Here is a 17437-nt window from a genome sequence, read left to right on the forward strand (position 1 = left end):
AACTACATTTACTCTAGTACTGAAGAACAATGTTGAGGTACTTGTGCGTTGAGTATTTCGATGTTCTGCTACTTTTCAGTTCTACTCTACTACAATTTAGATAATAATATTGTACTTTGTTTTTTAACCACACTACATTTATTTAATACCTTCAGCTACTAGTTAGTTTGCATATTTAGACTCAAAATACAAAATATAATCAACAAATAAATTGTGATATTCTATCATCGGTTAAGTCAAGATTTTATTGGTCCTGGGCTGGCGGGAAATTCATAAACTACCAAACAGCATAAAGAAGTTATTCAAATTAGTCCCACCATTACCATCTACAATATTAAATTGATGTACACATAACAATATCAATAATTATAATAGCAACATAATGGGCAATTTTGCATAATGGGTTCTTTTGGTACTTATAAAGTAAATTATGATATGAATACTTTTGCGTTTACTTCAGTAAAATTAGAATGCAGGCACTTTACTTGTAAAAGAGTAGTCCTACACCACGGTATTGCTACTTTTGTAAAAGTACTTGCGGATAGCAGTGAAATATGCAATGAGCACTCATCAACTGACGTAGGCCTATCTATCTCACATATTAATGCTGCTGAAATTAATAAAAGAAAAACTACAAATATTTCAAACATGAACACCTTTGACATGATAGATTTGTCAGCTTCAAACAACGTGTCAGTCTGGCAGGAGAGTAGAAGACGGTAACATCTATGTCATTTGACTTTAACAACATAGTCATTAACAACTAGGGCTGGGTATAAAAAAATTGATTTCCCGATTTAAATCGATTGATAAAATCCAAGAATCGGTCTACCAACTATGTAATGCTAGCTTGTCGGGAAAGGGGTTAAATAACCCTCCAAAGTTAGGCTACATTTTGGTGAAAGGAAAAAATGGTATAGCCATTTTCAAAAGGGGTGCCTCTGTCAGCTCAAGACACTTGAATGAAATGTCACTCAATACTGTAGTCGGAAGAGAGCACTTTATTGTGTGTTCATGTTAAATAAAAAATACATTAATGTAACTGCTTTGGGGTCAGTTCTTAATGTAAACATTGATACTTCTATAAATGCAGCAGGTTAGAGGGAACCTTGTACAGTTGTAGAATCTCTTTTATATACAAGCTAAATTTGTATTGTAACTGAAATGTTCCTAACATAATTTATATTCAATCAAAAATAAAATCTCATCGGGAATACAATCGATGCGGAACCTTGTGAATCAGAATTGATTCAGAAAACAACCTATTTCAACTGCTTGATAATTTGCTGAATGCACCTACATTCTAGTTATGTAAATATGAAAATACAGTAAAAACGGCCATTGGCATTGCATTTGCCTTTAACCTTTTGTCCCATTTAATATAGATTAGTAAAGAAAATAGCAAGACATAATCATACATGTGCATAATAGGGCCTACATATATTTTGGATACCTGTGTTCATGCACCTGTTGATTGATTTGTAAGGAAGTAATTTTTGTGTAAATGTCAGCTTGCATGATTACAATCATGAGTTCAGATCCTTCGTTAACATTCCTTCCTGCTTCATCAGTCTCTGGGTTTGGTCAACATAAAATCTACCTTTGGATGATTCGGTTTTAAACTATGCACATTTTGATTCTGGATAGCATACAGGATAAAAGCATTGTATATGTGTAAAGCTGTACCTGGCTACATGTATGAGCCACAACTTTCTATAACATGCGTTTTCTCGGAATGATCAATGCTTGTCAGCTATGTCAACACAGTGTTAGCAAAGAGCCGACTACAATCCACTAGGCTTGTTTGGCTTACAGTAACCTTTCTACATCATGTCATTAATGCACATAATAAGAGACAGAGACGGATAACGTTACACGTACATTTGGTCATGGAAAATAGCTAGCCGACTCGGTAAGCAAGCCACACGAGTTTGGCAACATGTGGTGAAGCACAAAAACGTCGGATTGGCCCTTCGTGTCCACTTGTGAACACAAGTCTGAGAGGCAACTTTTGAAGCGTTGCAGGAGCTAGCTAACATGCTAACTAGCAAGCATGCTAACCTTCGCTAGCAGAACAGTTAAAGGTAACTAAAGAAAATGAAGGCATTCAAGGATCACGACATCTAAACACATTATGAGACTCCATTTTCGTATCTGGACATCAAGAGGTAAATGTTTTAGTTGCATAAATGGAGACCTGTGTTGAAGGATCAGGTTGGTCGGTGGATGCCATCTTCCTATCCCTCGTTTGCTTACAGGCTGCTCGAGTGAGCCACGCTCGATTACTTTTTCTGAATGCTATCAACATAGACTTGAGTCAACATCCATGTAGAGTTCACATTTGGCCCGGAGCCCCTGGTGTTTACAAGCAAGCAAACCAGAAAATCTTAATAAATAAAAAAATTTAAAAACATTATTAGTAAAATTATATTTTGACACAGAGCCCCTCTACAATGGTCCCAATTGATTAATAATGCAGGAACAGCACTTTAAGATGTCCATTGTTTCAGGAGATATTGTGCTTTAGGGGTGCATTTTCCTACACACATTTGTAATAAATCAAAACAACAGAAAAAATAGAGAAACTAGGGTCATCAGGTCTCCCTGAAGCAGTTGTCCCCTTTGTCCTTTTCATATTCCAGCCTTGACTCGCAGTCTGACTGCTCAAGACAATCCTGTCAATCTGGGCCAGTATGACGGATGTGTTCCTATACAAAATGCAATGATAATGGAACATTAATCTTTATAATTGCCACCAAGTGACACATTAAAAGAAGTCCAATTAACTACTGTTACCATAATGTCTTGTGGAAAGACAATGCTGTCTTTATATTTCCCGAGAGAAGTTGACAGACACATTTCAAGTAAGACTCCATTAAAGAGAGAGGATGTCAAAAATCACTCCATATTTATTATATAGTGCACTACATGTACATTAGACTCTCAAATGAAATGACGACAGTAATGTCGTCATTTCATTTGAGAGTCTAAATGATGTGTATACTGTAGATGTATCCACTATAGAGCACTAAAAAAGTTAACAACAGAATAAAAAAGTAGATAGTGTCCGATTTAAGGCCTACAATACTTTATGCTAACAATGCCACAATGCATTTTTCAGATGCAAAATTACTTTTGTGCTACAGTTGACTCTTCAGCTATCAGTGATGAGGCAAAATAAGTGTCAGAAATATATTTGAGTAAACTATTCAATGGCCATTATATAGAGATTAGTGAAAACGGTGAACAACGGCATGATTTTGGACATAGTGTTTGTGAATCGGCATCTAGTGGCAATTAGTGGTATTGCATCTTAAAGTAGGCTACTTCAGCGTTGACTTCAGTTGAAAGTGCAAACCATAGACTGTATAGAGCTCAACAGTGAGGTTCTGGATGTCAAAATCACATTCATATGGATTTGATTAATAGCCATAATGTCTTACCATCCAAGGTAGATTTACCACAAGCTATGAGATTGTGAAACAATGGTTTATGCTCCTGTAAAAGCCACAAGCCTTATGATATCAACCTTGTTTTAAGAAAAACATGTTTTAATTCACAATGTCATTGAGAAGTACACTACCCACAATCCAAAAGCAACGTCTCTGATTGGTGGAGCTCGCTATTACCATGGGAATGTTTACCACACGCACAAACCTGCCAACTTGCTAGTGAGTTACTGCTACCCCTAAACCATAGATATAAACACTACACAATAAACACGATATCTATGCCTGAACTCTACCAGAGAATTTCTAATAAGGGGAGAAGTTCTAGCCTAGAAATCTAGACACACCCTAGCGGCAGCAAATTTAATTTGCAGCCAGGGGGGGTCTAGGCACTCTCCGTTGACTTGCGAGCTGGAAAAACCAAACTCTGGTCAGGCCAATCACATTGTGTATAGAGTCGGTGGGCGGGCTTATGGCTGCTGCTGCTGCTGCTGGGAATGGCGGTCTTCTGGAAGACTTTCTTTGAGAAAAAAACAAAGAACGGCACTGAAGTCATTCTTAAAAAAGGAAGATGTGTTCAGAGTTTTGCCGACCGGACACGGCAAAAGTTTAATCTACCAACAAGCTTCGCTACCTTCTTCGTTGCTCTGCCTGGTTTTAGTGCTATGCTATTACGTGCAGAGGTAATTTGAAAGACAACCGTTTATCCCACCCCTCGGATTGACCTCTGTCAATGGTGAGTTCCCAGACCCAACATCTTGATGTGGGTCTGGCTTGTCAGGCTAGAGAAGTTTCACTCTCTCGATACTTCCGGCTTCTGAACTGGCTGCAGTTCCACTCTGGTTCCATTAGGGTGCATTTACGGGCGAATGCAGAATGAATGGCCTTCTATGGAGCTGTAGCCCTCAAAATCCACTTTTCTAAGGATATAATTTTTTGCCTAGTAATTTGAATGTTGCATTCGAAAGGGGAGGCTAAGAAAATACACACTGCTGGGTGTTAGATTTTTTCGTCATTTTTTGTTCTAAAAAGCCTTTTAAAATGTCAATGACATACGTACGGCCAGAGATACTGCTTTACGGCAAACTCTGAGTCACTTCCTTTTTTCTCTCGAGGCATCGACAACACAGCTGACAGGTTAGGCTCTCTGTGTCAATACACATGCTAGAAAGAGGTTTGCTTATGTTTTAAAGACCACGCCGAAATAGTCACTCTGACATTCTGGTTCTGCTTCGGATGCCATCAAGCGGGATCTCTGGTCGTAATCACTGACCAATCAGCATTCATTAGCAGAGTGCTAGCGTGTTATGGGCAACAACGACTCAACCTGTAAGAAATCAAAAGGAAAAGTACTCGTTCATTCAACTTTAGACCTATAATCCATATTGACCTTGCGAAAACTACAATCAAATCTGAGATTTCTCAACGGCAATCAGGCGAAAGAGACAAATTTTGCCGTCTAGCTCCATAGAGTCCCATTCATTTTGCACTCGCCTGCGACATAGACTGTTAATATTAATGGACAAAGCATCCGGTTCGGCGAAGTGCTGCAAATGCGGAAGTGCCTTAAAACTGCATTCTATCTGAATTCCAGCAGGGGGCGACACATGCGGTTGCAAAAGGAAGTCGGTTTCTGTAGAAGTGAGAAAGTGACCCACTTCTCACTTGATTTATTACCTAAGTAAACATTTTCATAATGAGTTTATGGTCTCAATCGCTAGTTTTAAGTCTTCTGCAATACAGAATGATGTTAATTTTTTGAATTATGGTCTAGTTGATTTTAAAATTGGCAATAAAGCAGGGGATGTTTTACGGTGTGGCTATGATGTGACTGCCAGTGAAAGTGTGTAACAGTCTATGGCTCCTCCCTCACTCCTCCCTCTCATCTAAAATCATCACATCCACAACCAAGATGGCTGCGCCTGTAACGGCAAACTCGACGACTCATAGCAGATCTTCACAAACCAATGGGTGACGTCACACATGCACTGTCCATTAATATTAACTTACAGTCTTGTAGCCTACCTTTGCCTTTTTTTTTTTTGCCAAATCAAATGTTTTTATGGTCCTGATTCATCTCATAGTTAGTGTGCTTAGTTGCAGAATTAAAACTCTTTATATATGGATTTTCTGAAATGTTAATGGAGTATGTGAATGAATGGGGAATTCATTTCCGGAACCCTAGCCGTTGACTGCTTTGGACATTGATGTATTAAGAGAACTGGGCGCGAAGCCCATGGATGTATTAAGAGAACTTAACATGAGAAGGCTTCGGCCTGTTGCTGGAATATGTCAATGCGTCCGCCATTTTGGCCTGTAAACAAATACAAGTAGTTGGGGGTGTTACATTTTTCTGGATAAAAGGCACTATAAAATTTAAATTTCTCTACTTATTTAAATGAGTCGTTTTACATTAAAGGGTTGACTGTTTTAATCAAATTGGATTTAAATTAATCAAATCGCTTGATAATTTATCATTACATTTTTTTATTTCAAATTCATGCATTTTCATCACTTCCATTTTTATTAATACATATCAATACATGATAGGGGTCCGACGATACAACATGACTTGTTTTTTTTCTATGTTACAAAAATACCTGCCATAGGCCAGAGGGGAGTCCAGGCTTATTATTACCCCCACCCTCCATATGGCCTATAATCCCTGTGTGTGTGGTTACTAGAAACTCTGTGTTGGATTTGGAATTATTTTTTATATTATATGTGCAGTTTTTACCTGGATTGAAAGATCCAATACATTAACAGATTGTACAGGTTCTGCATCTGCAGTTATAAACACAGAGCTGGGATATGCAAACAAAAAAAAAGAATTCAAGTGTGTATACTGTTGAGCTGTACGCCCCTTTGGTGGCTTTGATATGGGTTGAACAAATCAAACCAAACAAAGTTCTAGTCTGTAGTGCCGCTCTACTCTGTCCAGTTTTAAGTCAGGTGTGTCCAGTAATAACCAGGGATTTACTATTTGAAATGATGGCAATACATTCAATAGCAGTAATCAAACAAGGCACTGAGGGCACATTCATTTTGGTTCCTGTTGTTGGCATTCTAGGTAATGAGAGAGTGGACAAACTATAGCCAAACAAACAGAACAGACATCCCTACTAAACTTTTCAAAATCGGATGGCAGCTGGGATCAGGAAGGAAGGAAATTGAAAATAAGAGGTGAGGTAGTAGTACAGTAATCTGAATGACAAACATCACAATAGGGAAGCATCCAACCAGTCTGTGAACACTGTCAACATGTGGCTGGTTAGTTGCGGGAAATTCAGAGAGGAAGGATATGATGGAAGAAATGAAAAGATGACGGCTAACAGCAGGGTAAAAGAGCATTGGAGTACAAAGAAATCGGACAAACAGGACACTGTAGGAGTTAACTAACTCCAGAAGATGGCAGTGATGCAACACTAAGGATGCAAGCTGCCTTTAAACCTCAAAGAAGAAGAACAAGCCACGTAGACGCTAGAATGTACCTATGGAATGACACATCCATGGAATGTAAGAATGTGCCAAACGACAACACAGGCATACTGCGCAGGCGTCAACACGCATAGGGTGTATTTGGTATTTGACCGTCTCTGTTTGAACCATGGTTTAAACCCTGCTACAACGCGTCGTTGTAGTGAATAAATATGAGGCCAAACGCAGCAAAACCTACTTTATAATACATTGTACATGACACAAACCCTGAACTTAGCCTTAACCCGTATGCCTAGCTATATGTCTATGGCCTTAACCCTTCATCATGTGACCCTTAAGTGTTGAAGCAGTATGCCAGTAGACCTAAATTATTGGAAAATATAGGTCCAAGAGGTTCTCTTAATACATCCATGCAAGAGCTCTAATGTAAGCTGCTGGACTGTCCTTTTCACCAGTAGGAGGCAGCAGTGCCTAGTCTGCCGGAAAGCAATAGTTTTCGTTCGGTAACTACGTTCTAGCATGTATTCACCAGGCGGCGGTTCCGTGTTGAAAACTGGTTGAAAACTGCAAAGACAAGACTGGCGAGAACTACTGACGGTATTTGAAACTGTTCAGTAAAACAAAATACGTTTCTCCACATAAAGCCTAGAATGACAGATAGGAAACCGTGTAAGGTGTGCAATTTCACACGACAGAAATCATACGGTTTGGTAGTTCCCTCTTTGGATGATCTGAAGATAAAAGGTGAGTTAGCTGTGTATTTGTTTTCAAGTCGTAAACGTGTCCGAAGAGTGAAAGTATAATTGTACGGCTTCCATTTTAATAAAACGGTAATTATACAAGACAAATCGGTTAACAATTTGATACTGTATTAGTCAAGGATGCTTGCTGTCTATGGTGAAACTAAATGTTGTGATGTAGGTTACAGTAATGGTCTTCAGCATTGTTGTCAGTCACTATTATTAACGTTACCGCCATTGGGGTTTTGCCGCACAGTTTAAGACCGCTTATCCGATCTCCAACGAGCTGACTGTAGAAACAGTTTCATCGTGTTTAAACTCGCAGGAGCTTAGCTACATGAAAAGTCAGGCAAGACCTCCGTCCTGTCCTGTCCTGCTCTTTTCTAGAATGCTTGTCAGCAGGCGTTGCCAAGATCTATGCACACTTCAAGGTCTCAGATTTATCTAAAATACAAGTTCTAATGGACAGTGCCAAGTTTGTGCCATTATTTTTTAAAAACCATTTACATCTCGGATATTATGTTATTTTTTATCTTGATAAAGTCCTGTAACTGCAGATGGCACAAAGCCTGGAATGTTTACTGGAAAATTTCCATTCCCAAATTCACCATTTTTACCTTTTCTGTAAAGTTAAACATTACAACCAAATGTGTTGTTACGGGGATTAGGCAGTACTGGATTTTGTAATTTAATTTTGAACTGTATCAGAGAGCACATCCATTTAAAAAATGTATTGTTTGTGTATCTATATATGTATGTTGCTCTACAGGCCTAAATCTGGTGGTGATTAACAACCCAATTGGTTGTGAAGTTGAAACCATAAAGGGTTTCAATTGTATTTACCACCAGGATGCTTAACATTCACAATTCAAAAATCTAAGTACAAATTCAGTGGGGACTGCAACCAAACATACCAGAGGCAAATCCAACAGACACATTGCTGAAATACAAATGTATCATTATATTCATACTTTTTAAGGCTAGCTTAAGGTTGACAGAGGGAGTGAGCATCACAACCACTCAACAGCAGTGACAATAGTAACAGCTGTGATGAAAGAAGAGGTGTCAATTTAACTGAATTGACTTATTAACAGAAGAACAGAAGTCATTGGCATTTGCTTGAATCCTCAAATGGTCAGGTGGTGTGTGTGAGTGGTTACTGCCTGAAATATTTAACTTATATACAACTTTGGGACTGGTTGTCCTGATTATTTTTGCTATAAGGTATGGTTATATGGCTAAAGAGTATCACCAGTTTTCTGTGGCACTTGTGATAAAGGGTAACTCAAATAAGTATTTGTAAATTCTGTCATTTCTCTGTCCTTCCCGCAGGATGTGAGTTTCTTGGGTTCAGCCCTGGTGAGCCGGTCACAGTGGTCTTAGAGGATGATGGGACGATAGTACAGGATCAAGCCTACTTTTTGTGTTTACCTTCAAACACAAAGTTCATGCTGTTGCATGAAAAAGAGACATGGTCTCCAGGTTGCAGGAGTAAGCAGGTTTAATTATGTCTGAGATTTGATCTAGATTCTGGATTGATTCTTTTAACATGAAATGCACATCATTGTGTTTTGGTGATAATTTACTTTTGATTGCAGTGGATGGTGGCACGGCATGGATGGCCAGGGATTCTATGCTGCTGGAGGTCGATACTGTGGACAGCTCCAGTGCTGCAGCACACTGGTGGCACCTGGCTCAGCAACTAAAGCAGGACCTTGCCAGCATCATCCTCATGTCTGAGGCAGACTTACAGGTAACAGCATTATTCCTTATTTCACCAACAGTTTTTGCTGTCACATCCATCCCAGCATGCACTTGTAAGAAAACAACTTTCCTCAGTTGTCACTATCAGATTTGTAATCTTTGTTCTGTTTCTTATTGTCAACAAATCCCATGGAAACAATAAATTATCTGTTCGGCTAAAGCCTGATATAGCTTATTCCTTTTTGCCCTTGTCACAAACTAGCTCAGGGAATGTGACAAGGAGAGAGTCCACACAAGAAATTTACGTAAAACAAACATAATTTATTATACTAGGGTTAACACAAAACAGACAATGGAGTGGGTAGATCAGCAATGTCTGCAGTGAAAGCAGTGCCTGGATGTTTGTCACGTGTCTGCTGTGGAGGTGTTGAATGTGCAAAACCAAAAGACAGTGATGCAGGATGGATGCCAGCTGTAGAAAGGGAGGAACAACATTTATAGCTCAAGGGCCCTGTTGAGTCTAATAAGCTGGCAACCCTCTCATGTCAGCAAATTGACTGCAGAGGTTGGCCAGGACAGCCCCCAAGACAGCAAGAGGGGTGTCATCGTTACAACATAGACCTTCATTGTAGTTTATATCCACAACGTTCCACTTGTTCATAAACCAGAGCATGTTTTTCTCCAATCCCGGAATGCTGTGTGGACTCGCCAGACCCCCCTTCACAGTGCTGTGGAGGAAGGTCTGCCAATGCGAGACTACCACCATTGTTAGCCAAAAATGATTGGGTGGCATGTTCCTTCAGTAAGATGGGCATTGTTGTTTATTGTTGATTATTAACCGATCTCGCTAAAATAGTCTCCAACAAATGCAGTATTTACTATTTACTTAATAGGAAATTACTGAGCCTTTTAAATAATGATGTTACCCATTTTTAAAGATTTACATCATCATTAGGAACCTATGGGGTCACAGACAGGGTAGAGGAGTCAGAAAGTATTGAGAGCCACACTAACACATTGTTGGTTTTGGTCTTTTAATGGGATTTGTTGTAAATAAAAAGATATATAAAACTAGGGTTGGGTATCGAGAACCGGTTCCAAAATTCCTTAATTCATTAAGAAATTAAAATGTTTGTTCAGCTTATTTGTTTCTACACAAATAAGTGTAGTTTTAAAGTTTTGTAGTTTTGCGTTTTAGCTCCTATGTTGTTTGTACTGACCCCCCATTTAATTTATGAAGGAAACAAGCCGGCGTGTGTCTGTCTCCGTGCGGCGCGCTGACAGACGGAGCAGAGGGAAGTCTCGGAGAGAATAGCAGATGTAGTAACATCGACATGCAACAGTCTGCAGCTAAAGAAAGACACAGGATAACGTTAGATTACTGGTAGCCTGCAACTGCACTTTTCGAGACACCGCGGCTGCTGCTGGAGTCAGAAATGTCAGATAAACCTCCTGCTTCCCTCGAGTTACCAGTGTGGCAACATTTTTCCTTCAGTTATGTAAACAACGAATGGTAAAGTGTGTGGGCACTGACAGACAGGGACTTAATGGTGCATTCAGGTTTTAGAATCGTTAAAATCCAAACGATACCCAACCCTACATATAACCCCAGCCTTATCATTTAAAGCTAAAGTATGCAATATTTGACTTATGGCTGAAGGGTCTGTTTTTTTACTTTTTTAGTTGATCAAGTTCACTGTGTAATATTTATCACGAATCTCGACTCTACTTTAAAACTTCCTTCAGACTGTGAAAAAGCAATCTTCAATAATAAAAAAAACATATTGTAGAAGATTGTATCTGCTATACTTTTAGCTTTCCTGTTCATTCCATTCTGGGATTGTTGTTCCATTATTATTTGTTGTTGCTGTGAAGCACCAGACTTGCTGTAGACTTCTCAAAGTTATAGTATGTTATTGCTTTGTGTCACCTGCTGTTCCAGGCCTTAGTGGATGCCCCATGCCCTGAGCTAGCCTCTGCTATGGGCTTTGAAGAGAAGAAGGCAGAGGATCTGCAGGAGACACTGCAGGGAGTTTTGGACCGACGAGAGGAGGAGAGGCAGTCCAAGGAACTGCTCCAGCTCTACCTCAAAGCTGCAGTGAAAGAGGACCAACAGCAGGAAGTGCCAAGCCAGCCCAGTCAGGAACGTACGGCTACGTCATTGTGTGGTGGTTTTTATGTGGAAATTTGGAAATGGTTAATCTTGGTTTATCCTCTTTCTTTCCTTTGTTTAATTTTTTTATTGTATCAGGTTGTTTTTTTTTCAGACCTAAATTAGTCTATAACAATAACGTAACAAATGTTAATAATAATACATAATATTTGTACATAGGATGTTTGCTGTAAAAATAATATACGTTTTTGAGTCTTAAAATGCCAGAGGTGCCCATATACTTATCTTCCCTTTATCCTATACAAATTCAAATGAATAGCTGTGAACCATTAGCATGACTACAACATTCAGCAAAATAATCAATATTAACCATTGATTGTGTAGCCGGCAGGAAGGTAATGACCCAAAAACAGCCTGTTCTGTTGACAAGGGTCGGGTACATCAGTGACAAAATCTTAATCAATATATCAATATCTTATCACAATAAGAAATTCTGAGGAATCGAGAACTCTGAAGAACTAAAAACCGTATTTGTATTCCATATTTGAATACATCCTTTAGTTTTTTGTAAGTGCAGAGTGGCAAAGCATGTAGTCACAACAAAATAATGAATCAAACAGGAAGAAGTCAACTTAAAACAATAGCTTTTTAATTAAAACATGCATGGAATGAAAACAACTGTATATATTATTTATTTAGATGTTATTTTTCTTAGTGCCAGCTCTTACTGCTAAATCAGTAATAATCAGTCTATTCCCTCTGGTGCCTTATTGTATTTGGTTGGCTCATAAGAAGAGAGCTCTGCTTGTGCCTTTTGGCCACCAGATGGAACCATTGTTGCTCCTGAATAATCCCACCTTTTGTGGTGATTTATTGCAACTCTACCCTTATACAAGAAATGATTCTGAAAGAGAATCCATTTTAATGTGTCAGGGGCTGGAGACGTGGATGCGGTGGATGCGGTGGAGGTGGACTCTGCATCCGGATTCATGTCCAGGACACTGATGGTCCTGAAAGGCAAAACAAGCCCAGAGACCAGACTCTCCACTGAGGAACTGCAGGTAATCCACTCACAATTACATGGGATAAATTATCCTTCAGGGATTTCTGCCAGAAAGTCCTTTCTGAAAGAAATCCCACCCCTTTCCTCCAGCAGCCAATATAATCAAACAAGGCTTTAGCCAATGACGTGCCGTTTTCACTTTCAGTCCCAATCTGCTCCAACCGGTATTGGGAGAAGTTGCACCCCAAGCAACCATCCAGAGCTTGCTTCATTCGTAAGCGTTACCTGGTTCTAGGCAGTGCCCCCCCCTTCAAATGCTCCGCCTGCCCCCCTAACACCAATATCCCTCCTTCACCCCAAATTTATTATTTTATTTTGTCCTCCATTCAACCAATCATAAAAATACCACATGGAAATAATATGTTTTACTAATATCTGAATTGCCTTTTAAAACATGGAGACAAAACAAGAGAGCGTGACACTTTTCTGATGAGTTGGTTTTCCCTAAAGCGTAACTTTGGCCAGACTGCATGCGCGTAAACCCGAGCAAGTATGGTGGTAGACCGTGGCTGGAGTACTCTATCTACAAAGCTAGATTGATGTTTCTGTTTCCCTTGTTGCAAATTCAGCACATTTAATGACCGAGATATAGTGTTCACCAGGCAAAGATGTAATAATTGGAAAACTGCATTGAAGAAAGAAAAGGGATTTAATGAGGTGAAGCACTGATCCTGGTCAGAGGAGGAGCCCGAAGCTCGAAGGTGGCAGCGAATTGGATCTGGGTCTGTCCATGCCGGGCTGTGCTGCCGTCTGATATAGTGGCATCAGTATTAAATTGAGACAGTTTCATAATCAGTTAAAAACGTCTCGTAGTCACGGTAGACTACACATGAACTGTAGGCTACTCAAGACCACCTTTTCAAGTGGACTTGGGCACAGATCATGTTTACATAATCAAACGAACAGGACTTGGGGTCAAGTGTACTCTGATCCAGGCCCAGGTCTCCACCTTACTGCCTTATATTCCATTATATTGTTATATTTTGAATTTTCACCTCTATTTTACTTCACATAAATAAAGATCTTTCCACCATAAATTGGTGCATAAAAAAAATGTATCCAAAGGCAAGAAATGAAGTGTTTGATGCCCAACATTTCTTGGAGGAGGCCTCCCTGACCCCCTTCTTAATGTGTCCCCCAAAGGCCCATTCTTAGTCTTAAAATCATGAATTAACACTAGTCATTGTTGCACAACCAGCATCTCTTACTATCCCCCAATCTCATGCAGTCTAGAACCGGGCCTGTTCGAAAGTATTGAAGTTATTTACTTTACAGTATACTGTTTAATTAAATAGCTTGATAGTTAGCTTGACTGACCCGGCTAACCGGGCTAAATTGACTAACATGCTACAGCTGATAGACAACAAGTGCGCTGCCTAAACTTTCCGGGTAAGACTCACACTCCAGAATATCTGTTCGTGTGTGCAAGTAGTCGACATAGACTATTTTTGGGTCACAGGGCGTACCGAACCAGTGTTGCATACTGTACCGTTACAGCCCTAGCTACCAGTGATAAATGCACTAGCCTTTCTGTCAGACAATCAGTGGTGGGATGTAACTAAGTACATTTACTCAAGTACTGTACTTAAGTGCAAATTTGAGGTACTTGTACTTTACTTGAGTCTTTTCTTTTCATGTCACTTTCTACTTCTACTTCGCTACATTTCAGAGAGAAATATTGTACTTTATACTCCACTACATTAATCGGACAGCTTTAGTTACTTTACAAAACAAACACATTACAGTTTATAAAATACAATGTTTTATTATAAATTAAACTACCCAACAATAGAGCGGCCTACAAGGCAAACTGAAATTATGAGCAGATTAAACATTTAGCTGATTGACAGAACTGTTTGGATCGTTTCCAGCATTGAGTACTTTTCCTTTTTAATACTTTAAGTACATTTTCCTGATGATACTTACATACTTTACTTAAAGCAACACTATGTAACTTTTAGCTGCCACTGTAGTTCCAATGAGACAACCTGTAGGGGGACGGTCCCCCTACAGGTTGTCTCATTGGAACTACAACTTGCGTCGGGTAGCGCGAGTTGTAGGTCCAATGAGACAACCTGTAGGTCTAAAAGTTACATAGTTTTGCTTTAAGTTGCATTTTCAATGCAGGACTTTTACTTGTAACAGAGTATTTTACAGTGGGGCGTTTGTACGTTTACTTAAGTAAAGGACCTAAATACTTCATCCACCACTGCAGACAATTGTTATTATTATTATTAGCTAACATCACTAACACTTTTCACAAAAAACATGGTTTATCTTACTAGCTGCCAGTGATACAACAGTTCATTCAGCAGACAAAAACTGATAAGGGGCTAATGGTAAAGTTAATAGTAACTCAGCATTTTCTGCAAAAATGTAGGTAGCAAGCTAACATTAGCTTGTTAAGATTAAGACACACTTTATTGATCTCGCAAGGGGAAATTACATTTTTCCACTCGGTTGTTAGTTATTACACATGTGCCCAGGACCTATACATGCACTAATAGAGAGATGTCAGAGTGAGGAAGCTTGTGTGAGGTGCCTCGATTTTGGGGACGTTGGAAATGGGTTTGAATGGGCTCTTCGCCAGACTGACTTGCAGAGCAAATCTCAAATTTGCCGGAAGTTCGTCAGGGTTTACTCAGGCTAGTTAAAAAGGGCTTTCTGGCAGAAATCCCTGAAGCATAACTTCTTCCATATGCGATCTGCATGCACCGTAATCCAGCAGCTGTAACAATTATGTAGCAGTTGAAATCTGCAAGGCCACATACACAACCCATACTTTATTAGTGACTCTGCTATATGATTTGAAGGGCATTTACCTAAGCTAAAATGCAAGTATAAGATTGTGTCCCTCATTTACATAGACAAGGAGAGCAAAATATAAAAAGCACCTTTTAATCTAATTCAGAAACTGAACATTATAAGCTTCACAAAGGATAGGATTTATTACAGGGATGTCTGATTGGATTGCATTAGTTTGTATAAGTGTATCTAAAAATGATAAGCCAGTATGAAGTCTCACATGCTCACATTTCCAGTGTTTGAAATGAAGCCTCTTCCACGTGTCTTTAGATGGTAGTGACCAGAGGGATGGAAGCTATGGAGAAGGTGCTGGGCTGGGACAGAAGGAGGACGTCTGCGCTGCTGCAGGCCTGTGAAGCCGAGCTGACCGGGCGTCTCCAGCAGGTTCAGGCCATGCAGTCCATCAGGAGCAACACACAGTTGGACAGGGTGCAGCGTGCGGAGGAGGAGGGTGCAGAAACGCCAGCCCAAGGCAGCAACTAGACCAAGACTTCACCTGAGCAGAGACTGCTAAGAATTTACACTACCTGCCTCGGGGTTTGAATGTGATTTACCCTATGTTACTGGTAATATCCATAATGCTGCAATCCGTGAATGTTTATGATGTTGATGTTTGCTTCATTTAGTAAAACTTGCAAACCACTTGAATGCTTTTGCCTCAAGAGGAAGAGTCATTTGCACAAGTCATGTTTATCAAAGACATGCTGGTGTTAACCACGGGCATCAGCTTACTATTGGCTCCTTTTTTTGATGAGTGCCATGCTGTGAAAATAATCACAGATAAACATATCCATATGAAACTTAAAGCAAAACATTTTGAGAAATATGCTTATTCGCTTTCTTGCTGAGAGTTGGTTTGAGAGGATTGATACCACTCTCATGTGCCAGCACCCAGCTAGCTTAGCTTAGCTTAGCATAAAGACTGGAAACGGGGAAATGGCCAGCCTGGCTTCGTACTAAGCTCATGAATTATGCCTACCTGTGGACCTATAGGGAACAAAAACATGTTTGTAAATATAAACGAATCCTTTTCATTTTGTACCATAGTGTATGTGCACCTTTGTGTGAAATGTCATCATTAACTGAGTGACCATATAGAAAAGCTCTGCCTAGAACAATGGTAGGATTACCTAAATATGATGAGTGCAGGAACTCTCTACCCAGGGCACAAAACTAAAGTAACGTGTACAGCACTGGGTTAGAGTGACATGGAGTGCAGACAAAAACTGCAGGCAGGTTTATACTGAAAGAGAAAATTGTTTCTGAGATATATGCAAATCAACCAAATATATTTATAAAAGCTGAATTTGAATGTGGTAATTAGACAAATTATTATTTCTATCAATAAAGAGTACAACAAGATAAGATGTGTATCACTCCATACAGGAAAGCTTCACTGAACACATGGTGGGTGGGAATGATAAAGCTTCCTCTTTGAGTTGCATAGAACCAATATTTCTGGATGAGCACTCCTTTAAGACCATCTATTACATACTATTTTTGAAGTTCTGTATCAGTCTAGTGGCTGCGTAATGTAAGATGATGTGTACAGTGAGTCCAGGTCTGTGTGACTCATAGGCCATGTAGAAGATAGCCTTTGTCATGCATGTCATCTCATCATCGGCCTCTTGAACAAGAAACACATATGATGGTGGATGAATTTGCAGAGGGGTCATCTTTTTGTGTTGTGGTGAGATTGAGATGTCACCACCGGCTTGTACTTTAGTATTAAATACAGGGAAAAGTCGAGCATTTATCAAGGTCTCCTATTTAGTCAGTACTGTGTCTACGTCACACGGTTTCACCAAAATTAAGCTGTCACTCTGCTGTTTTATAACCCTGTTAGAATTGTCATGTGTCAGTTTCCTCACACTTTGTATTTAATTTAAACATGCAGGACAAACGTTGCAAAGGAAGTTGTATATGAGTGTACGTTATGTAATTTAGGTTGGCTTTTATAAACATGTTGAAAGGTGTTTTTCTAAAATAAACCAGCCCTCAAACTTTTGACCGTGCTGTTTTCCTTTATAAATGAATATTACATTTATGTAGAATTACGCACTGACACATCTCACTGACTGACACAATTCTGTATTCTTGAGACTCAACTTCCTCTAAGACTTAG

General features: G+C 39.5%; 2 protein-coding genes across 4 annotated transcripts in view; one reads left to right on the plus strand and one right to left on the minus strand.

Moving 5' to 3' along the window:
• pex14 (peroxisomal biogenesis factor 14) overlaps positions 1-2337 on the minus strand; it is a 49346-nt gene extending 47009 nt beyond the window's left edge. The window contains exon 1 of one of the 2 annotated variants that reach the window (XM_028584030.1): positions 2198-2337. In XM_028584030.1, coding sequence (XP_028439831.1) covers positions 2198-2308 — 111 coding nt within the window. In that variant the 5' untranslated portion in view covers positions 2309-2337. The remainder of the gene's footprint in view (positions 1-2197) is intronic. The other variant, XM_028584029.1, reaches the window with a different exon arrangement.
• A 2997-nt stretch (positions 2338-5334) lies between these two features.
• On the plus strand, positions 5335-17322 carry dffa (DNA fragmentation factor, alpha polypeptide). 2 transcript variants are annotated; one of them, XM_028583071.1, is made up of 6 exons: positions 5335-5420; positions 8960-9118; positions 9226-9380; positions 11274-11478; positions 12378-12505; positions 15583-17322. In XM_028583071.1, the coding sequence occupies exons 1-6, from the start codon at positions 5417-5419 to the stop codon at positions 15793-15795; spliced, it is 864 nt and encodes a 287-aa protein (XP_028438872.1). In that variant the 5' UTR covers positions 5335-5416; the 3' UTR covers positions 15796-17322. The 2 variants fall into 2 exon arrangements, with proteins under 2 accessions (XP_028438872.1, XP_028438871.1); XM_028583070.1 differs by lacking the exon at positions 5335-5420 and adding an exon at positions 7036-7631.
• Positions 17323-17437: the final 115 nt, after the last annotated feature.

Source organism: Perca flavescens, chromosome 7 (assembly GCF_004354835.1).
Source record: "Perca flavescens isolate YP-PL-M2 chromosome 7, PFLA_1.0, whole genome shotgun sequence".
Classification (NCBI taxonomy): domain Eukaryota; kingdom Metazoa; phylum Chordata; class Actinopteri; order Perciformes; family Percidae; genus Perca; species Perca flavescens.